General features: G+C 47.1%; 2 protein-coding genes and 1 long non-coding RNA gene across 14 annotated transcripts in view; 2 read left to right on the top strand and 1 right to left on the bottom strand.

Moving 5' to 3' along the window:
- Nucleotides 1–251: 251 nt before the first annotated feature.
- On the bottom strand, nucleotides 252–1,433 carry LOC129603181 (uncharacterized). The gene is made up of 2 exons (XR_008692884.1): nucleotides 1,292–1,433; nucleotides 252–1,027 (listed from the first exon to the last, which is right to left on the bottom strand). It is a non-coding gene; the product is annotated as an uncharacterized LOC129603181 (long non-coding RNA).
- phf1 (PHD finger protein 1) lies at nucleotides 994–15,394 on the top strand. 3 transcript variants are annotated; one of them, XM_029129689.3, is made up of 15 exons: nucleotides 994–1,152; nucleotides 2,914–2,992; nucleotides 3,188–3,269; nucleotides 3,998–4,084; nucleotides 4,965–5,059; nucleotides 5,589–5,737; nucleotides 6,019–6,114; nucleotides 7,283–7,351; nucleotides 7,462–7,585; nucleotides 8,330–8,397; nucleotides 8,867–8,998; nucleotides 9,893–9,971; nucleotides 11,093–11,202; nucleotides 12,001–12,087; nucleotides 12,381–15,394. In XM_029129689.3, exons 2-15 carry the CDS (start codon nucleotides 2,915–2,917, stop codon nucleotides 12,742–12,744), a joined length of 1,620 nt encoding a protein of 539 aa, XP_028985522.1. In that variant the 5' UTR covers nucleotides 994–1,152; nucleotide 2,914; the 3' UTR covers nucleotides 12,745–15,394. The 3 variants fall into 3 exon arrangements, with proteins under 3 accessions (XP_028985522.1, XP_040923771.1, XP_028985520.1); XM_041067837.2 differs by having other exon boundaries at nucleotides 995–1,146; XM_029129687.3 differs by lacking the exon at nucleotides 994–1,152 and adding an exon at nucleotides 1,718–2,291.
- A 202-nt stretch (nucleotides 15,395–15,596) lies between these two features.
- The window catches only part of syngap1b (synaptic Ras GTPase activating protein 1b), an 80,653-nt gene continuing 79,052 nt past the window's right edge, over nucleotides 15,597–17,197 (top strand). For 6 of the 10 annotated variants that reach the window (XM_055503312.1, XM_055503311.1, XM_055503310.1 and 3 more), the window contains exon 1: nucleotides 17,052–17,197. This exon is cut by the window's right edge and continues 224 nt beyond it. Coding sequence is in view for 1 of the 10 variants with exons in the window: in XM_055503309.1 (XP_055359284.1) it covers nucleotides 15,715–15,724 (10 nt within the window). In the remaining 9 variants the exon portion in view is untranslated. Of the gene's footprint in view, nucleotides 15,725–17,050 lie in introns of those variants that run through there. The other 4 variants (XM_055503313.1, XM_029129969.3, XM_055503309.1 and 1 more) reach the window with 3 other exon arrangements.

Here is a 17,197-nt window from a genome sequence, read left to right as displayed (position 1 = left end):
TGTTAATAAACTTCATGTAAATTTGATCCAGAATTTGCTATAAACCTTAAACAAACTCGAGATTCACTTTATATTTAACCTAAAACTGCACCAGATGCATTTAATGTATCTGCGAAATGAACGGTGGTAATTGCAAGTGTGTTTTATGGAGACTAGTCTGATGAACCTGATGACATCCTCTTACAACACTGGAAATGAAACAGCAACACAGGACATTACACAACTGCACAGTTGGTGGAGTGACTCTAGAATTTAGAATAGAATAGAAAACCTTTATTGTCCTGCAATGGGGAAATTACACTGTGTACATGTACAGAGTATGGACATGACGAGGTGACGGTGACCAGAGTTAAAGGCTGCAGTTAAACAGTGACTGATATAAGAGACGGTTGTTCTAAGGACAGAACTAAATGCAAATCACACACAACCTCCTAATCCACAGGGTTCTATGTTCATATCATGTGACATAATCATGGAGCCATATTAGTTTCTTTATACTGTCTTTATATGTATAAAGACAGTGATAATATATAATGACATAATAAAGTAGTGCACAGTTTGATTCATCATGATGAAGCACCATGATGCACAGTTCACTATAAAAACAACAAGAAAAAACAACACACAGCTTAGTCAAAGAATCTCAGTCAAGCTTTAGATGACTTCAACAGCACATATACATGGATGCTGTGTAAGATAATAAGAGCGACAATAAGATCTGAAACTATAAACAAACAAAATGCAAACATGCCAGTGTAACAGCTGCTGTGAATGGTTTGCTCATAAAAGGAGAGCTGCAGGTTTAGGAGGCTGTGAACATGTAGGTGATGCTGTTTGTTTGCTCGGTTCCTTGACCCCCGCTGCCCCGTTGTTGAGTTCTGTTTCTGCGGTGAGTGTGTGACGCTGCAGCGGATGTTCCTGTGTTCGCGCGCCACCTAGCGGCCACCGGCGGGAACTGGACACCTCACCTCTTTTTAATTTGCCAGGGGCCATTTTGAACCGTTTGACGGTGATACCACACGGTCGTCTGGTGTGAATAACGTGTGAAATATAAATAAAGACGACGATATAAAAAGAGAAGATAAATAAACAAACAAGTAAACATAAACCCTAGCGGGAAGACACGTGTTGTGGCTCTAAAGCAATGTAAGGGTGAGTACTATGGAAATACGATTCCTAATAGTTTGCTAAGTTTGAACCTCCATTGATATTAATCGAGCAGTTAGCATCTGAACGGGCTCTTTTACCGTATTGTCTTCATAAATGGTAGTCTGTATTGTTTGTGTTTTACCTCTGGTTTCTTTATCATCGTCTGTGCAGTAGGGATATTTTCCTATTTTGTCCCCGTTTGTGAAACCGCTGAAGAGGAAGCTGAAATCTTTAGCCTTCTTCTCATCCAACTTGAAAGGGGTCGAATTCGTGACCTGGACCCGTAGCGGCACACATGACTTGTGTTCCAGTGGCTTTGTGTCCAGTGCTTTGCTGAAACCATTCTTACGGCTGAGGCAGAGTTTAGGTGTTCGGCTGCTGCTCAGTTTGAAAACTTTTCTCCTCGGGCTTCCCGAACTTGACTGGTCCCCGCTGCTCGAGACCAATTAATGAGGCGGCTAAACTCCCTAATTGGCCACTTAATTGGCCGCTGCCTCTGCGCGCGCGCGGCTCTCGGCGCACCGCCGTCCTCCCCTCCCGCTATCAGACATCACAATCCCACCTTGTCACAACGATTTAGGGTCAGTGTCTGAGACGGGAAGGTCGCCCCCCGCCGCCAGCCCCGGATCCTCCTCTATCACTATCTCCCTCCCACTCTATCTCGGTGTTTTATGTCTGCGTCACAACAAGTCGGTGGAGAGCGAGAGGCAGGGATGATGGCGTCTCTGGCGGCTTGATTCCGCTGCTGCTCTGACAAACCCGCCTTAATAGCATCAGTAGGTGGTGGCGGAGAGAGAGAGGGGGGCGAGAGCCAACGCGACGGGGAACATGACGAAACGGCATCGCGGAGGACGGACAAACTAGGCTGAGAGACGGACGGACGGACGGACGGACGGACGGACGCCGCGTCCCCAGCGCCGCCTCCCCCTCCTGCTCGCTGACGGCTTGACTGACACACACGGGCGCTCGGCTCAGACACGCAGGGACATACATGCACGTCAGCCACTTCTCGCAAACACGCAGGCTGCGCATCCGAGCGAGCAGTAATTGGGCAGCGGAGCTCCGCAGCAGATGAGGGCATTTCATGTCCAGCCTGGCCAGGAATCGCCGTGACCCCGACGGAAAGGAGTTCGACTTGACAGGTACCCCGTCGCCGGCCAGCGGTCTGTGCACCGTGGCCGCGTCCCCTGCGCTCCACAAGCGCCTCCACGGCACCGTAATGCATCCTGCGTCTGCCTCGACTTGAGTGCATGCACTAGAACAAATGCTCAACATGCACAGATAATACCTGCACAGTCATTTCACGCAGCTATTCAAGTTTTTGAGATGTTGGGAGAGAAGAAGAAGAAGCGCATAGCAGCGAAGTGCACGGCGGATGCTTCAAGTAGTTGCACAGTGATCTTTGCTCCTTCAGTCAAACTGTGTTGCAGCAGTCGTCATGCAGCGCTTTGTGTGTTTCATGTGTGCAGTAATCATTTGTCTTGCTCTCAGCTTGTGTACTCACTCTCATCTTTCACTGTGGAGGATACAGGCTGTCGCTATGCTTTGGTCTAAAAAAGGAGGAGCGGGGAGAGATTTTAACCCCTTTGCACCAATGCCCGCTCGTCTGAGAGGCAGCCTGAGCGCCGCGGCCATAAACCCCTCTGTCAGCAATGGCAGCAAAGTATTCAACAAATAAATCGGATTTCCATTTCACATGCGCCCGCTCTCTCTCTCTCTCTTTCTCTCTCTCTCTCTCTCCCCTCCTCTGTCTCTCCTCCTCAGGATGGGGGGAGTAAGCGAAGGAGATGATGTGTTAGCTCGATGGAGTGATGGGCTACTGTACCTCGGCAATGTGAAAAGAGTAAGTGCATGTGGGAATGTGAGTGTGTGTGACAGAGACTTTTGTGTGTGTGTGTGTGTGTGTGTGTGTGTGTGTGTGTGTGTGTGTGTGTGTGTGTGTGTGTGTGTGTGAGCGAGGAAGCGTGCTCACTCGGATTTGAAAGGACTTCCATTTAGTTTTGTCAATCATTCTGCTCACCTGCTATCTCCCTCTCAGGTAGATGGAGTGAAGCAATGTTGTCTGGTGAGATTCGAGGACAACTCGGAGTTCTGGGTGCTGAGAAAGAACATCCACTCATGTAAGAAGATGTTTTTCCCTCCTCCCTCTCTCTCAGGTGCATTCGTGAATACTGTAGCTTCCATTTGGGTGCAGGCGGATAAAAATGCCCTTAATTTCAAATTCCCTGCGTGTGTGTATATATATCTATGGGCACAAGCACCTTTATTCATTATATATATATTTAATAATATAATAATAATATATAATTAGATATAATAATATATAATTAGATATATATATAATGAAGAAAGGTGCTTGTACCCATTGTGAAACTTTGTCCAGGAAGCTGCAGGAATACTTCTGATTCTTCCCCGTGAGCTAAAAGACGCTCATTTCAATCTTCTGTCTCAGGATCGCACAAATGTTCCACATTAGAAAACACAGAGGCGATTAACGGCCACGTTCAAGGTTACGATGCTCTGCGTTTTCTAATGGGGGCATGTTGAGATGTAATTGCTACATTAGAGTGTATCTATGAATTTATTAGGCTAATGACTCCTCAGGGAAATGGCGCCCCCACTCTCGCTAACATCACATAAAGGTGGAAGTTGGACGCTTGTTAGGACCAGGTGGAACATCCTCCCGTCAAACGAAGTGAAATCTGAAAGGGTGCAGGAGACACTGAAATCAATGGGGTGGCAAGGATGTGAATCAATATACATAAATTAATGCTGTTGACTGCTCTCTGTCTCTGTCTCCCACCTGCCCCCTCCCCTGCTTCTATGTGTCGCCCCGCGTTTGCCTCAGTCGCTGCTGGAGTGGAAGAAGTTTGCTGTATTTGTGACGCTCCGCCTCTTAAAGAACCTCTCATAAATTGTCTCAAATGTCGCCACGGTAAGGAACCGCACCTCATCACGCGCTGTCAGGCGGCGGCTTTGCACCAGTTCTGGCGCTGACCTTGAAGTTTTGACACGTATGGTAAATAATAGTGATGGAGGCGCGTATCCACACACGCTGGATGTGAAGAGTGAAAATGAAAGAGACGCCTGTAGACGCGTTACAGACTTCAGACTCACTGCAGATGTCAAAGGGCGTCTTTACTTGGACTCGATGGTGATGTAGGGGTTTAGAGAGGATTTCCTCCTGGCACATGTCAGACTTGCTTGATTCCAGGTATACGTTGTCAGATTTGCCAAGAAATGCTCAATTATCTTGACTTGGTAAATTTATTTACACAAAATCCAGAATCTAAATATATGCAAACATTATTTATTCCAATACTCCCACCTAAAGAAACGCATGTGGATCTGTCGCTTTATGTTCCTGTGTGTGTGTGTGTGTGTGTGTGTGTGTGTGTGTGTGTGTGTGTGTGTGTGTGTGTGTGTTCACCTCCTGGTGTCAAACTCGGAACGCGCGTCATCGTGCACGAAGGAAGACGAGCTCATAAGTGAAGTAACGATGAGCAAAAGGCTTTTTTTCTGTTACTTTAAAAGTGCTATGATGAAATGAAACAAGCTGAAAGTGCAACTAGGAAGAAGTTTCAGAGACACATCCAGCACCAGGATGCACACGCACTGCTGTCTTCACAGCGTTGTCACGGCTGCTGACAGTCTGGTGGAAACAAAAGGCGAAGCCACTTCCTGCACCGTCGACGCAAACAATAAAGTGTTCTGCTGCTGATACAAACCAGCCGAGCCGCTTCGCCATTATTGTCACTCCGGCTGTCTGTCTTGTAAACACGAATTAAACGCTCTGCCTCCTTCTCCCATTACAGGTTATCATCCCGAGTGCCACACACCAGCCATCGAACCGGAAGCTGACAGCGATTCGTGGATATGTCGGCAATGTGTCTTTGCAGTCGCAACCAAGGTCAGGCTGCTAATCTCAGCGTCTCACACTCCGGGGGGAAAACGGGAACGCTCAGTGTGTAATATGGGAGAAATCCAGTCAAATATATCAGGATTTGCTTCCACCACGCTGCTGTGTACGGCAGGTAATTGGTTTATTTGAGGCAAAAGCACAATAATTCCCGGAGTATTGACTCCAATATTAGATGTTCTACACTGTGTCCAAGAAATCCTGAACGATCAATAGTTATGAAGCCGAAAAGCTGCGGTGAAGTTGAGAGGAGTACATTTAAAGTCAATCAATCACATGTGCTCCAGTTCTGTAGATATGAGATGAGAACGCGTCCAGTTAATTGTCAATCGGTCAATGCCCATATCTCATTGTCCAGACTTCCGCCGCCTCAGACACAATCTCTCACAGCTGACCTACAATAAAATGAGACAAATTGCTTTTTCCCCCCGAATGTGATCTGTCTCCCACGCCGCTGTGACACGACGGCGGAGTGAGGGGTCACGGACCAATCAGCTCTGTCCTTAAACTGTGTTTGCAGAGAGGCGGGGCCCTGAAGCGGGGACGCTTCGCGCGGCTCATGCAGTTCATGAAGCTGCGCCTGCCCTACCAGCTGGCGTCGCTGGACTGGGACCAGCAGCACCTGACCAACCAGCAGCAGTGCTACTGCTACTGTGCCGGACCTGGAGAGTGAGTGACGCTGCCGAGGCCAGTTTGACTTTCACAGCTTCTGTCTGAGCTCCGTCGCGTCTGCGTCAGCGGCAGCTCCAGGATTGTTTGCAAACTGCATGTGGCGCATCACACGTGACATTTACCTCAAAGTCTATTCAGATCCCGTCGAGTTAGTTGTGGATTTAAAATGTTTAAATAATAGATTGACACGGAGCTGGTCCAGGTTTCGGCTGGTGCCAGGCAGCCGTCCAGGTTCCATCCATGTTTAGTGTCCTCTGTTCTCTTCCTATCGGCTGCAGGTGGAACCTGAAGATGCTGCAGTGTGGAGGCTGTGGGCAGTGGTTCCATGAGGCCTGCACCCAGTGTCTAACCAAGCCATTGCTGTATGGAGACAGGTGCGTGGTTGGACATTACCATTTAACGGGTTCCTGCCATTTGTTACAGTCAGGTTGCATTAAAGCATGTTGGTGCTGAGATGTTTTAATTTATAACTAATTATTTTTCAAATGAGACCTTGTAGATAGCAGATATGACATATGACAACATACAGTAGTAAACTACCAGTCATCACATTCATAATAAAAGAGGAAGAAATAAAAAAATACTAATGATGAACACAGTGAGAAAAAATATGTATCAAAATTCAAAAACACGACAGTCGACATAAACACAATATATCTGTGATCAGCTAATTCGAACCAATAATATTATAACCACATCAGTCAAGATCTAATATTTGTGTTGTGTTTTCTTGTGAGATACAATGTGGTTTGAATTGATCTCTCTCTCATCACATTTATTTCTTTGGTAAATATAATATCAGTGTCTGTGATGTTAGAATTTAGACACGGTTTGACTCTGAGACAATTTAAATAGGAACTAAGTAAAACACTTAAAAACACAGACCTACGTAAAATGTACTATTAGATTTCAAACAAATAATATACTGTACTTCAATAAAAAAGAGGAATCTGTTACTTGTGTGATGATGTGGCGGCGTCTTCCTGACAGCTTATCTTAGTCAGCTCAGACGCGGTGCTGTGTCATCTCTGGTGTAGGAAGGTGGTGTCCAAGCCGCTGTGATAGGCTGCATCTCATGCGTGTAATAAAATGTATCCATCCATTAAGTTATTATTGTCATTAACCATCTGTGTTAGGCGGCTGGGTTTTACACCCTCTCTGACACTGTGTTATTGCCGAACCTGTCTGAGCGACGGGAGGCGGCGGGGGAGGAGGGAGGGATTAGGTTAAGATTGACAGATGGGGAGAGTGGGGCTAGATTGCTACAACATCTGCTGAGCAGGTGATGGAGGAAGAGTGAAGACTGAGCTCACAGTTGGAATAGTAAGCGTGTGTCGCGGTCCCGGTGTGTGCGCTTCATATTTGCTCTGTGACCTTCAGTCCGTCTGCATGCGCACAGAAGGACAGATGCGTTGGAGAGCAGGTTCATTCTCAGTCCAGCTTCACGGTAGATGCTGTGTGGGAATCGAGCACTACACAGATGACTCTGTCTGGAGGTTGGTGTGTGATGCTGGTCTGATTCTCTGTTTCCCGCGTGTCTAGGTTTTATCAGTTCCAGTGTTCAGTCTGTACAAAGGGACCAGAGACCATCCAGAGGCTGCCCATGACCTGGTAATGGAACAGGGTCACGTTTCCAGAGAAACTAGCCAACATGAAGAGCCATTGTTTGAGTTTGACCTGTTTCCCGTCATCTAATTGAGCGTCTTTAATTTGCATTGCAGGGTGGATCTGGCTCATCTCGTGCTCTACCATCTCTCGCTGTGCTGCAAGAGGAAATACTTTGATTTTGACCATGAAATCTTGTCCTTCACCAATGAGAATTGGGACTCGCTGCTGCTCGGCGCGGTATTGATATTTCCCCATTTAGGCACCATGATGAAATGATGTGAAATGCTGCCAGCCTCTTTGCATTTAAGACTTGAAGCCTATTAACCGCCATTAAAGCAGAATATAAAGTTAAAACAGAAGTTTGACCTCCGGAAGCTCAAAGTGGAGCCACAAGTTAAAGAGTCTGAAATCTCACCTACTTAGTTCAGTGGAGGGCAGTGGTTTCTACGTACGTCACCCTTTGAAATCTGTGGTGCAGAGTGCGTTCTGGTTCAGTGCTGCTCATCCATTGCTTACTTTTTATTACAGCTGCATTTTGAATGACCCTTTCTTTCATTGGAACTATTTCAGAATATGTTTTCCTAATTACACCTGGTTTAGCCCGCGCCCCCTGCTTGGGACCCGCAGGTCCAGGCTGCTCTGACGAGCGTCTAAATGAGCGCTGACAGTCAGAATGCAGCGCTCAGGCTCCACGTTGTGACGCCGTCTGGTTTAAAGTTTGAAGTGACTCCACGGAGAATAAACAGGGAGATAAAAGCCGAGGTGACACCACAGGGAATCCTGGGAGCGTTCCCTCCCCGTGTTTCCTGTGTTTCCCTTTAAGCTGCTTTCCAAAGGCATTTTTAAACTGTATTGTCTCAGGACAGCGGAGGTTCAACAAGTGGTGCAGAAAAAAAATGAGTGCATGCGTCGCAGGTTTCTTCCCGATGGCCTTTGACTGTGTAAACACAGCCTTCATTTCCCATTGTGTCTGTCCTCCAGCTCTCCGACACGCCAAGGCAGGACCGCTGTCATAATCTGCTCAACGCGCTGAACTCCCACAAGGACAGGTAAGTCATCGCCGTGATGAGGAGAGCAAACAGGACTGCACTGATGAGCAGCGCTCCGTGAATAGAACGCTCGTCTTAGCGCCGTTTGTGACGCCAGGTGGAACGTGTGACCGCGCATAAGTGGAACCACGTGGAAATGATGCAGGTTCTAAAGACGACACATGTTTAATAACCATTTTGAGGAGTAATTACTTTTAGGGGGGTTCATTAAATACATTAAAAACACCTTAGCGTCATGAAGCTGCCAGTTTCTCCAGGCACAGTCTGCTCTAATTATGTGCACTTAATTGCACAGTCACTACCTTTGAAATGTTCCTGTTCCTCCTCTTTCATGAGAAGAGCGGGTACATTTTGTTCCACAAGTTTGATTTAGTTTTACATTATTCATTATTGGCCTCAAAGCGAATAATGGGAGACGCAGGCGTGAGGTCAGGATGCATCTTTGAACCTCGTCCGTCTCTTCACCCAGGTTTGTTTCTGGGAAGGAGATCAAGAAGAAGAAGTGTCTGTTTGGGCTGCAGGTTCGAGCCCCGCCCCCGCTGACGTCCGACCCGTGCCCCCTCATCACCGACCCGCCCGTCAACATCGCGCACCGGAGAAGGTCAGAGTGAGGCCGTGTTTCCTCTGAGGCGCTGCCACGGCGCGTAGTCGACGCACCAACAATTAGCTCAGGAACCAAAGGAATGATTTTCATATGCCAGCGAGAGAATACCCCCCACCACCACCACCAACCCCCCCACCTCACTGTGTGAGCACGCGCCGACCTCCTTCCTGCAGATTTATCAGCCATAATTTCGTTTTAGCTTTTAACTGTTTTTTATTCAGACAGAATTACGACAAAATAATCTGCAGCGTCAACGTCTTTAACGGCAGCAAGTGACGGGAGGATTTTCTTTCCTTTCTTCCCTCCTCAAAACAAATCAGATTATTTGAGTCTCCACCAGCAGAAGAAACACATAAGATATCATGAAAATCCTATAAGAACCTATAGCATATTAAAAAACCAACAATTCATATATAGAATTAGGACTTTTTATTTAAAAAAAAAAGGAAAAGTGCTGCTGCCCCTGGAGTCCCTTGAAAACATCCATCCATCCATCCATCCATCCATCCATCCATCCATCCATCCATCCATCCATCCACATCCATCCATCCATCCATCCATCCATCCATCCATCCATCCATCCATCCAAAGCCATGCAGACACTTGACTTTACACCTGCCTTTCTACATGTGACGGTTAAATAGAAGCATCTAACAACCATTTGTTTTATAATCTGCTTAATCTCAATTCATTCTTAAAACATGTTCTACCACAGGAGTGTTTTTGTGTGTTTTCTGTCTCATACACGAGCATGATCTCAGCTCTAGTCTGCCTGTGTTTCACACCTCTCATTGGACCTTTGCAGAGACACGCTAATAAACCCGACATTACACTTTGGGGCTGCACGTGTGCATTTGCTGATTAATTCGTGTGTGTTGTCGTTCACTTCAGCCCACTGTCACTGCCCTGTCAGAGGAGAGTGGGGGGACCTGAGTCGCGAAAATCGAAGCGTCGCATCATAGAGACACAGGTCAGTGCCTCTGTCTTCAGCACATGTGGGGGTGGGGGATGATTCCTTTTCTCTTTATGCAGCCAGGTAAACAGCCCTCTGTGATCCAAATAACCTGTCAGTCAGACGCTGTGATGGGGCTTCATTTTGCAGTCAGGATCAGTCTGCATGTCTTTTAGCTCGGCGCTGTTTCTTCTCCTTCGTTCGCTGCGTGTTTCGTGTCTGATGCTTTAGAGTTTAGGCTGAGACTGAAGGTAGCGGTGAGAATCGGGACATTGTGTGCTTGGCGCTGTTAAAAGAATGCAATTCAGATGGAAACCTGGCTGCACAGGAACCTGCTCGTGTGTTTCATCAGCATCTGCAGTTGAGCGTGGCGTTTATCACGATCATCGAGCCCAATTCCCAGCGGATCGCGCCGAAACAGACAACATCACATGTGGCAGTTGCTATTTTTACGCCGCACTCCAAACAGAGGATTCTCATTGTGCGGCGTCCTCCTACACAGGGCTCTGATCCGCGTGTGTGCACATACAGTCATCCTGGAACAATGTGCTCATTTGGGCCCCGTTGTGGCCTGTGACTGATGCTAATCTGCGTCCGTCCTGGGGGAGCGGGCCGGTTGCAGTGAGGAACGTGAGGCGAGCTGATAGGCAGAGCCCGGGATCACGTCCAAGTGCACTTTGCAGTCAATTACAGTTTGGCCAGGTGGTGCCGGCACCTTGGCAGCGCAGCGTTGACAAAGCACACTCTTTTAAAGGCACAGACATCAGCTGAGGCCGCTGAATAATAAGCTAATGCCACAGAAAGGAGCCATAAACCTCTCCAGTGATGGATGTCTCTGTGCTACGTTGATCTTTCTTTCATCTTTATGAAGAACGGCTTCGTTCACTTCACTTTGAGCTACGGAGATGATGCGTTTTAGGAGGACCTCATTCACCTCCCTCGTCAACCGAAATGTTGACGTTCTAAATACACACCAGCTCGGGTTCTGAGTGTCGTCGCTGGTTCTCGGTGTTCAAACCCGTTTGCTGCTGTATTTACGGCTGCTTGAGCTCTGGGCTGTCGCAGCATGATTGACTCCTGTAACGATGCCTCCATCCAGGCACAAGCTGATCCCTGCGTCTTACTGTATCTGTGACCAGGCACCTCCAGTGGCTGCAAACCCCCTTGAGCTGCTGCCATGTTGCCATGGTTACATGGGAGGGGCCGATCTTTACAGTCCCAGGAAGGAGGAGGAGGAGCTGAGCTTGAGGTAAGATGCCTGTGGTGTCCGACGTGTTACTGATAGGTGTCAGAAGCGTTGGAGCATCTGCCCTAAAGTCCAAGCAGCAGAGCTGAACACATTTTAAGTAGGTGGCACTGACAGACCGCTTGGGTTTGAACTTTAGTACTGATGCCGTCAGTTCCTTCTGGCTGCTTAACTTTCTCCTCCAAAGGCACCAAAAAAACTGAATGCTGAATCCTGCTGATGATTGATTCGTAGTAGTTTATAGTGGTGGAAGAGCTGCTGTGTCCAAAGCAGAACACGTAAAGTGTCACCTGTCCCCCCGTGGTCCCGTCCACCCGTGGACCCTTCCACTCGTCCACCCGTTGACACGTGGTCCCGTCCACCTGTGGACCCTTCCACTCGTCCACCCGTGGACACGTGGTCCCATCCCCCCGTGGTCCCATCCACCCGTGGACCCTTCCACTCGTCCACCCGTGGACCCTTCCACTCGTCCACCCGTTGACACGTGGTCCCGTCCACCCGTGGACCCTTCCACTCGTCCACCCGTGGACACGTGGTCCCGTCTCCCCGTGGACCCTTTCACTCGTCCACCCGTGGACCCTTCCACTTGTCCACCCGTTGACACGTGGTCCCGTCCACCCGTGGACCCTTCCACTCGTCCACCCGTGGACACGTGGTCCCGTCCACCCGTGGACCCTTCCACTCGTCCACCCGTGGACACGTGGTCCCATCCACCCGTGGACCCGTCCACCCGTGGACCCGTCCACCCGCGGACCTGCAGCCTCTCAGGCGCTGACGCTGTGACGTGTGCTGCTTCCACAGCTCTCCTCCCAAGCGGATGCTCGCCCTGTACCACTCAGCTTACAACGGAAACGCGGCGCTCTCCAGGAGCCTCCATCACTACAACAGGTCCTAATCACCACTCATTCACGGAACGTGCTTCATCAAATTTATGTATCGGTGCATTTAGGCTCCGGGTCTTGAGGACGCTTCTTAACGTTTATTGAACAGAAATAAGCTGCGTTCTGCAGCATAAAGTTTTAATGCTGTCTTTGGCATGAGTTTAAATATCCTTGGTTGTAAAATTGTTTTGGAGTAGAATGAAGCACATTTAAATATTCATCAGACGATCTGGAAATATTAAAAATGATACTGTTCAAAACGCTAGTCTCTGTAATGTGTGCGTGTGTCTCTGGTCCTAGTGTGGAGGAGACTTGCAGGTTGCCCTCGCCCTGTTTTCCGTACCCGCTCAGCTCCAACGGCAGCCATCACCACCACCAGCACCATCACAGCCACCAACACAGCCACCAGCACCAGCCCGGCCCCGGCCAGAAGCAGCAGCTGGAGCCCTACATCCTGCGGGACCTGCCCCCCTACCAGGCGGGCGGTGGGGGTGGGGGAGGTGCAGGCGGAGGGGGAGGCGGAGGGGGAGGAGACGGCGGGGCAGACGGGACAGTGTCCAGGAGCTGGGGGGGAGGGGAGGCGGTGAGGATCCTGGCCAGGCGGGTCACGCCGGACGGGAAGGTGCAGTACCTCGTGGAGTGGGAGAACGTGAGTTTGTACTGAGGCGGCGAGGAAACGGGACGATGACTGGTCAGCGCTCGCCACAGGAACGTGTGTGCGACACGTGTCAGCGAAGGGCAAAGGAACCGAAGGAGACCAACCTCCCCACACGTTGCAAATCCAGGTTGCTCCATAGCATCACCTCTATTAGACATGGTTATAACCTCACTACTCGTGGATAAATGTCCCTCTTTGCTAGTGTTTCTCTGATATTTGTACTGTTAACTTTGGAATATGCCTTTGCATTGATCATGTTTTACATAGTCGAGGGAACGTAACTGATACGTCTGCGTGGATGAAAGATCCCTGCTTTTTCATTTATCAGCCAACAAATGCAGACGAAGCCGCTCAGGTGGATGCTGCAGCCGGTTGATTCCATCTGCTCAGCTCTTATGGTTCTCCTGCCTGCAGCTTCGTGTTTCACTGTGGCCTGGTGCTAAGTCCAGATCACTTCTAATTAACAAAAACAAGCCTTTCTTTGAGGATTGAGATCATAATTATTTTTTAACCACGCTTGGCCTCATAGTTTAGACTGTGATCATCAAACCGATGTGAAGTAGCTGCTTGAAGAATTAACAATGGAACATGGAACAGAACCGAATATGAACCAGCTGATGGTTCGCTGTTCGCGTTCATGATGAACGGGCTGTCGTCGGCGAAGGGTGTGTTGGCAGGCGGCTACTGTCAGCTGTGAAGAAGCAGGGAGCTTTTATTGGGCAGGAGAAATGGAGCAGTGCGGTGCTGTGATGCCATGGCTTTCACCATTCACCATCTCAGAACCCGGCTGCTGGGACTGGGGCTCCACTGCGGAGGTTTACCTATTTCTTCTCATTGCAGTATGTTAATATGAGATTGTACACAGTTACATATTGTTACGTTAGATTTTGTCATACATGATTTCAATTAAAACAAATGTATGTATTAGAGCTAGAAGCCACCAGAGGGCTTTTGTTTTATAGATAGAATATATATTCACAGTATATTGTTATGATTGAATAACTTCATTTTATTTTTTGAAGTGGATGCATAGTGCCTACATGGGTTGTCTGCCTGCTGATTGGCTGAACACACGAGGCCCTGTTGTTAAAACAAAGGATGCACACGTGGGTAGAGTTCTCGATCAGAACTGGACTGTGATCTAACTGTACATTCCAACTTACCACAAAAAAGGCTATTTAACGTCAGGAGGCCGCAAAATACTTTGAAAGAAAGTGGTTTTCTGTTTTTTTTTGTTTTTGCTTTTGTTTTAATGAGCCCAACCTCCAGCTGTTCATATGTGAAGGTGAAGAAGACCCTGAAGCCCTTTGTGTCTATCAGGGCTTTTAATTTGAAAGGTATCTAGGAATCCTGTCCCTTCTCCTCAGATGTGTTTTCGCAGGCATGGGGGGTGCTGGTGTAGGTTTCCATCGTTTCACAGACAGCGTACATAAATCTAGAATACCGTGGTGCAAGTTTCAGAGTTTATATTTTATACAGAGGTTTATTTCAACAGTCTGTTCGATAAAACGTACAGTCGTCAGTTTTATCTTTGGAGAAACGCTCTAATACGTTTAGATGAAAAAAAGCAAAAGACAAACAGCATTTGTACTGATATGTTCAAACCAATGCAAAAAGGATTTTCTTTAAGGACCCGCCTCTGTTGACTCATGTCCTGCGAGTGTGCAGACGTTCCAGGCCAGTGGAATGGCGTTTGCCTGCAGTTTCCACCTCCTCGGTGACTATTTGACTGTAGTTGATTAGGGAGGGCTGATGAACCGTTCTAGGCGATGGTGATGAATGTATTTGTGTGTTTTCTATGGTATGTCTTTACCCGTCAAGTGCTCGTTCTAGGTCGTAGTAGGTGGAACTCAACGAGATTAGTTCTAAAGAAAACAGGGGGAAATAAAGACGCCAACAACAAAGAAACAACTTTTTTGGGGGAGAGATAGTGTTCAGGTTTTTTTCGGATTAGTGGTCAAGTCCAAGTTTAGTTTTATGTATTTTTGGAGGAATTACGTTTGTACATGTATACTCTGCGTTGACACCTAATATGTAACATGAATAATAAAAAAGGTTGTACCTCACTAAGTGTTGTGGCTGCTCACAGATTATTAGGGCACTTTTTATACTCAATTAGACAAGATGAATGGGTATTTTTTTAACCTGGGTTGATGTCAGACTGACTCTTCCTTTGTTACCGGTCGTGGCCACTGCAAGTGAGACTCAAGCCAGTGTTGCTGAGGATCCCTCAAAATGAATAAATTAATCCGATAAATTGCATCACAGCCAAACGTGTCCTGTAGGAGGGATTAACTACTTTTTTTGGCAGAAACTGTAATAATGCTGCCAACACTAGAGGCAGATGTTTATTTTGTGTTTGTGCCAGATACACTGGGTTTTCAAGATGAATGGAGAGGGCAGGCGATGGCTCCAGAGACTAATACTGCATAAATATCTAAGTCGTGATGTGACATAGTGTATTTTTAAACGCAGAAACAAAAAACAATTGAAATGTCTTTTTTTTTCTTTGTTGTTTTTTATTTTTCTTCTGCTACTTTTTTTTTATTTCAGTCATTTCAGTCTAGTATTAGTGCTGTAAAAACAACGGTGTGTGTTTAAAAAAACGATATATGTTTATAGGTTGCTGCAAAATCTTTATAAAGCGAGTTCTAAGTTTTGGCGTCCGTGTGGTTCTATTTGATTCCCTCTCTTTTGCAACTTGATTTCTCCAGGAATGAATAAAGTTATTTCAAATTTCAACACCAGTTCACAGTTGCACGTGCAGCTGCTGGTGGTGACCACAAGGTGGCGCCCACGTCTCAGCATCTGAGTTAAAGCAGGCGCCGCACAGTGATGCCTTCAAATGTCCCCCTGAAGCTGAGAAATGCCGAAGCAGCGCGGAGCAAACAGTTTAAAGTGTTGAAGTGAGGACGTGTGCGTGTGACGTGTGAGTAGGATGCCTTGGCCAACAGCTTTGTTTTGTCGCCGTCTTCAATGAACCCAGGTAAAAATCTCTTCCTCTTGCCACTTACACTAGTTTAACTGAAGGGCTCATGAGTGTTCTGGACCACAATTGCAGACGTTTAGCCTAATTAGCTGCTACGTATGACGCTCGGCCCAGTCAACAAGACGGATTTTATTTTAAATAATGAATTATTGCTTATACTTGTGTTTTCCAGAGAACTTAGAAACTAGTATTCGGTCGTGAATATTCCTCGTTTTCTAGTTTTCTACGACACACAAAGGCAGCATCATACACCAGCTCTGGGCGCCATTTTGGCTCCACAGCTGCGTTTCCTGTGTTCTGTCATGTACCGGAATCCATATCTCTCTCTCTCTCTCTCTCTCTCTCTCTCTCTCTCTCTCTCTCTCTCTCTCTCTCTCTCTCTCTCTCTCTCTATACACACACACACACACACACACACACACACACACACACACAGACCCAACTTTATTGCCAAGATGTAGATGGATTTGCATCTTTCAAAAGGTTTCTAGGAGCAGAAATATTTTGGACTGTTCAATACAGTGTCTCCAGAGAATAATGAGTTTGTGACTGTGTGTGAACACTTTACTGATATATTTTCAGTGCAATGTGTTTAGTTTTTAATATGATAATAATACAGACAATTAACAATGCATACGTATAATTGTTCATAATAAATATAATAATTACCTGCAGCTTACATGAACCTATGCCCATTTTCTTTTCGTTTGTTCACCTTCAAAACCCACATCATCAAAAATGGATAAACCTGACTTTTATAATCAATCATTAAAAAAATTCTGCTGATTTATTTTGTTTCATCTGACAAGTAAACGAATCAGCTGATCATCTCTGCCCTGGTGATGTCTGGGTGCAGTTCCAGCCTTTTATGTAACAAGAAGAATCTTACAGAAGATTAATGCAGTCACATTCACACTTACGTGATTATCTTTGTGTAATTGCGTTGATGCCCACGGACAGAATGGTTGAACACAGGCCTAACTTTAACATCTAATGTCTAATGTAACCCATAAAACAGCACTTTGAACGTGAGGACGTGTCGTCAGAACTGATGCTGAACTAAAGTTTGTCCACGCGCAGGAGAACACACTGTACAGCAGCCAGTGACGCAGAGCGGCGACTTTACACTCAGCGCAACATCATTATAACAGCGTTTTTTTCGCGAGGCGAGCACAAGATGGAAAACGCATAGACTAAAGATAGGTATATTGGAAAACGTGCGCGCCCACACACACTTCACATCACGCACACCCACGTGCGCGCGAGTGCACAATCCTCCACCCCCTTCTCTCTCTCTCCCTCGCTCTCTCTCTCTCTCTCACTCACTCACTCGTGTTTCACCCTCACACCTCAACAGCAGTGTGCAAATAAACACACACACACATAGACACACGCACACAGAACACGCACACACACATACACACACACATTTCTGCATCCTGTATTTTTTTACGCACCGGGAACCGGGCG

Source organism: Betta splendens, chromosome 16, assembly GCF_900634795.4.
Source record: "Betta splendens chromosome 16, fBetSpl5.4, whole genome shotgun sequence".
Taxonomy (NCBI): domain Eukaryota; kingdom Metazoa; phylum Chordata; class Actinopteri; order Anabantiformes; family Osphronemidae; genus Betta; species Betta splendens.
Note: the sequence above shows the minus strand (reverse complement) of the source record. Positions and strands in the feature narration are given on the sequence as shown.

Excerpts from the sequence above, each read along its gene's own strand:
- phf1 (XM_041067837.2), top strand. Across the intron at positions 7,586-8,329 it reads ACTCGCTGCTGCTCGGCGCG|CTCTCCGACACGCCAAGGCA; the intron begins GTATTGATATTT and ends TCTGTCCTCCAG. Across the intron at positions 9,972-11,092 it reads GTCGCATCATAGAGACACAG|GCACCTCCAGTGGCTGCAAA; the intron begins GTCAGTGCCTCT and ends ATCTGTGACCAG.